The sequence below is a fragment of the Tupaia chinensis genome, unplaced genomic scaffold (assembly GCF_000334495.1).
Source record: "Tupaia chinensis unplaced genomic scaffold, TupChi_1.0 Scaffold000335_1, whole genome shotgun sequence".
NCBI lineage: Eukaryota > Metazoa > Chordata > Mammalia > Scandentia > Tupaiidae > Tupaia > Tupaia belangeri.
Genome location: NW_006159829.1, coordinates 497,990 through 501,203, shown reverse-complemented (window position 1 = coordinate 501,203; position 3,214 = coordinate 497,990). Strand labels below are relative to the sequence as shown.

The 3,214-nt window shown below is 66.4% G+C and overlaps 1 protein-coding gene across 2 annotated transcripts in view; it reads right to left on the bottom strand.

Moving 5' to 3' along the window:
• Positions 1-3,214, bottom strand: part of ZC3H3 (zinc finger CCCH-type containing 3) — a gene marked incomplete at its 5' end in the record, with an annotated part of 65,962 nt that overhangs the window by 15,523 nt on the left and 47,225 nt on the right. For both annotated transcript variants that reach the window (XM_027773291.1, XM_027773292.1), the window contains 3 exon segments: positions 471-540; positions 657-815; positions 884-926. In XM_027773291.1, the coding sequence (XP_027629092.1) occupies positions 471-540; positions 657-815; positions 884-926 (272 nt within the window).

Below are 3,214 nucleotides of genomic sequence, written 5' to 3'. Positions count from 1 at the left end.
GTGGCCAGCCAGCAGCGGCGGACACACGGCCTCGGACCCCGACCCCCGAACGCCAGCCCTTCTGGGCAGGGGAGTCTGGGGCTGCTGTGAGTGGCACGTGAGCCCAAGAAGCCCCTGCCCACACCGGTGCTGGGGACGTGCAGGCCCTGCAGGAACTGCAGGCCCTGCAGGAACTGCTGGCCGTGTGGCCCTCTGCCTGCCCCCTGCCCCAGCCTGTCACGCACAGCTCCCTGCACTGACCTAGGTCTAGAGAGGCAGGGGAGGCCCCAGCCCCAGCTCCATGGGCGTCTGCCACCTGCTGCCCAATACATGGCGGGCGGGCTGCAGGGGCCGTGGTGATGGGGAGGGCAGACGTGTGGGGTAAGAGACCCGGGGCCAGCGCTACAACCCCGACATGGGCAGCAGGGCAGCATCTGGGTCTGCATGCCAGGGGAAGTAGGCACCACCCCAGGCCGCAGCCAGTGCCGTACCTTCTCCTTGGACACCTGGTGGGAGAAAGGGCAGGTCCCGTCCGTCTTCTTGCACGTGCCTCGCACAAACCTGCAGCCCAGGAGGACAAGGTGAGGACGGGCACGCAGGCCCATGGCGGCAACAGTGGTGCGCAGGGCAGGCGGGTGGGCAGACCGTGGCGGCAAGGGTGGGAGAGCGGGCAGCACCTGGTGCACACGGCCACCTTGTCGGGGTCATGGATGTAGGGGCAGCGCTGGCCGCGGTGGCACCTGCCGAAGCGGTTGTAGTATGTGCAGTACTCCTTCTTCCGCTCCCTCCTCTGCTTCGCCTGCCGGATGGTGGCCAGGCTGCGCTGCACGGCCCGGCTACGGACAAGGCAGAGCCCGTGAGCTCAGGTGCCTGGAGCCCTACCACCCCACCCCAAGAAACCTACCTGGCCAGAAAGCGGCTGCAGCTGCCAACAGGGTCCGGCCGGCCTGTGGGGAAAGGGGCTCAGTCACAGCTGGCCACAGCCCGTGCCTCCCCTGCACCTGGCCCCAGGCTCAGGCCTTTCTGCACTGACCCACTCGGCCCAGGCCCTCCGCTGCTGGCACTCGGCTTGCCAGCGGCCCCTCCCAGCAGCAGCAGCTCAGAGCTCCCCAGGTTTAGCCAGCCCTCAAGGCCATGGGGCCATGTCCAGTGCCTCTGAGCTCCTCTTGGCAGTGTCCTCCCAGCTAGTGGGTCGGGGGTCTCCACGGAGGAGACGGCCACTCAGGGAGGACTCGGAGACGAGACGAGGCAGCATACCCCAGGGAAGGTTCGGAGACAGGCCGAGGCAGCCCACCCCAGGGAAGGCTCGGAGACGGGACGAGGCAGTGCACCCCAGGGAAGGCTCGGAGACGGGACGAGGCAGTGCACCCCAGGGAAGGCTCGGAGATGGGACGAGGCAGCCCACCCCAGCGCACTCCAGCCAGCAGGCCCTCAGCGGAGGGCCCAGCCACGGATTCTCCTCCCATCTCGCCTCGGCACGGACTCAGCAGAACCAGGGTGTGTCCGAGGCAATGCCCAGATCATGAGGCAGACATGCACAAGGGCACATGCTCTCACCCCACGGGGAGCGGTCACAACACAGGCCCTTCTCTATCGTTCCCTCCTTTTGGGATTTTGGGCACGCATACATGCACCTGGCATGTTTCTCAAACCACTGGGTCCAGGACTTGAACTGCACATTTGCCATGTGGGATCTCGGCGCCTTAGCCACCAGGTCACCAGCTGGCCCTTTACACTTTCCCTAGTAATTGCAGGCGGGTCTTCCTGTGCTTGAGCTGTGAGCCTCCTGCCTGAGCCTCCCGAGCTGCTGGGACCACAGGCACACGGGACCACGCCAGCCTCAAGGTGGGGCCTCCCGCACAGGCCCAGCCTGCAGCACGGTGACGCACAGCATCTCCGTGCCACCGCGCTGAGCCCGTTTCACGTCTTCAAGGGTTGAGGCAGAAACAAAAGGCAGGTGTGCAACGGGAGTCTGGCGGCAGGGCTGGGATCCCGCACATGGGCCCGGCCAGGGCTGCTGTCGCAGGGCAGGGTCTGGACAAGGCCAGCCTTGGCGGTTCCCGGCTAGTATCCTCACTCGAGATCTCGGAGGCGCCTTGTCAGCTCCTCCTCACAACCAGGTATGAAGGCCGAGCACAGCTCTCCCAGGCAGTCAGGGCCCGGGGAGGGTGCAGTGCCAGGAGAGGGCCGTCAGGTCCTGAGGGCCCCTGAGGGCCGAGGTAGGGAGGGGCTGGGGCACAGCATAAGGGTCGGTCTAACCACCTTAATGATTCCGTGGCCTTTGGAAGATGTGAAGCTGCCCCAGGCCGGGACGTGCAAGACAGGGCTGGGGTGTGCGGGCAGGGCCGGGGCGTGCGGGCAGGGCCAGCCCCTCAGATGAGCGGGCATGTGCCCCTCCCCAGGCAGGATCCAGTTGACAGCACGATAGCCAACACACACACGGCCGAGGCACAAGTGGCCATGGTGTTGCTTGGAAATCCCGAGCTGCAAGAGGTCAGCGGCCAGGGTTAGGAAGGTGTTCCAGAGCTGCCAGCCAGGGACAGCGCTTGTCCCTCAGCCTCCAGTCTCCCCAGCCCCAATGCCCCCCTTCACTCCCTGCCCCCCGGGGCAGAAGGGCAGCCTCTGGGCTGAGCGGCACCTGACAGGAGGTGTGAGTTGTGAGGATGGCTCACGCTGGTGGCCAGTGTGAGCAGGGGCTGGTTCTACTGCAGGGGTGGGCTGAGAACACGCATGGGGACTTGGGATGTGGGGCAGGGGGACAAGGGAGCTCAAGGCTGCCCCTGACCCTGGGGTGGGGGAACCCATGGGGGTGGTGGCAGGGCCAGGTCCCGGCGGTGGGCCTTGGGATGCAACCTGACAGCCGTGGGGCCCACGGGCTCCCAGGGATGCCCAGGCCACCCACTCCTGACCAGGGGCGCTGGAGTCGCATGCACAGGCAGGACCGACATTTACGCCCTTCGCACCGCTTTGCTCTTAAAAAAGAAATGCCAACGTGGCTCGTGTCGGCGAGCTTTGACGGCACAGGAGGCACCTTTCCAGACGCAGCGCTGAGAACGCATGCCAGGGCGGCCTAGCCGGGGCGGGTGCAAGAGGAGCTAGGGAGTTCGGCTGAGCCTTCGGCGGCCCTGGCAGCAGAAGGCGCCACACTCCAGATGCACTGGCTTCCATGGCCTTCCCAAAATAGACAGTGGCGCCCTCCCCCACCTGGCTAGGAGGGACCGCCACTCCCTCCCCG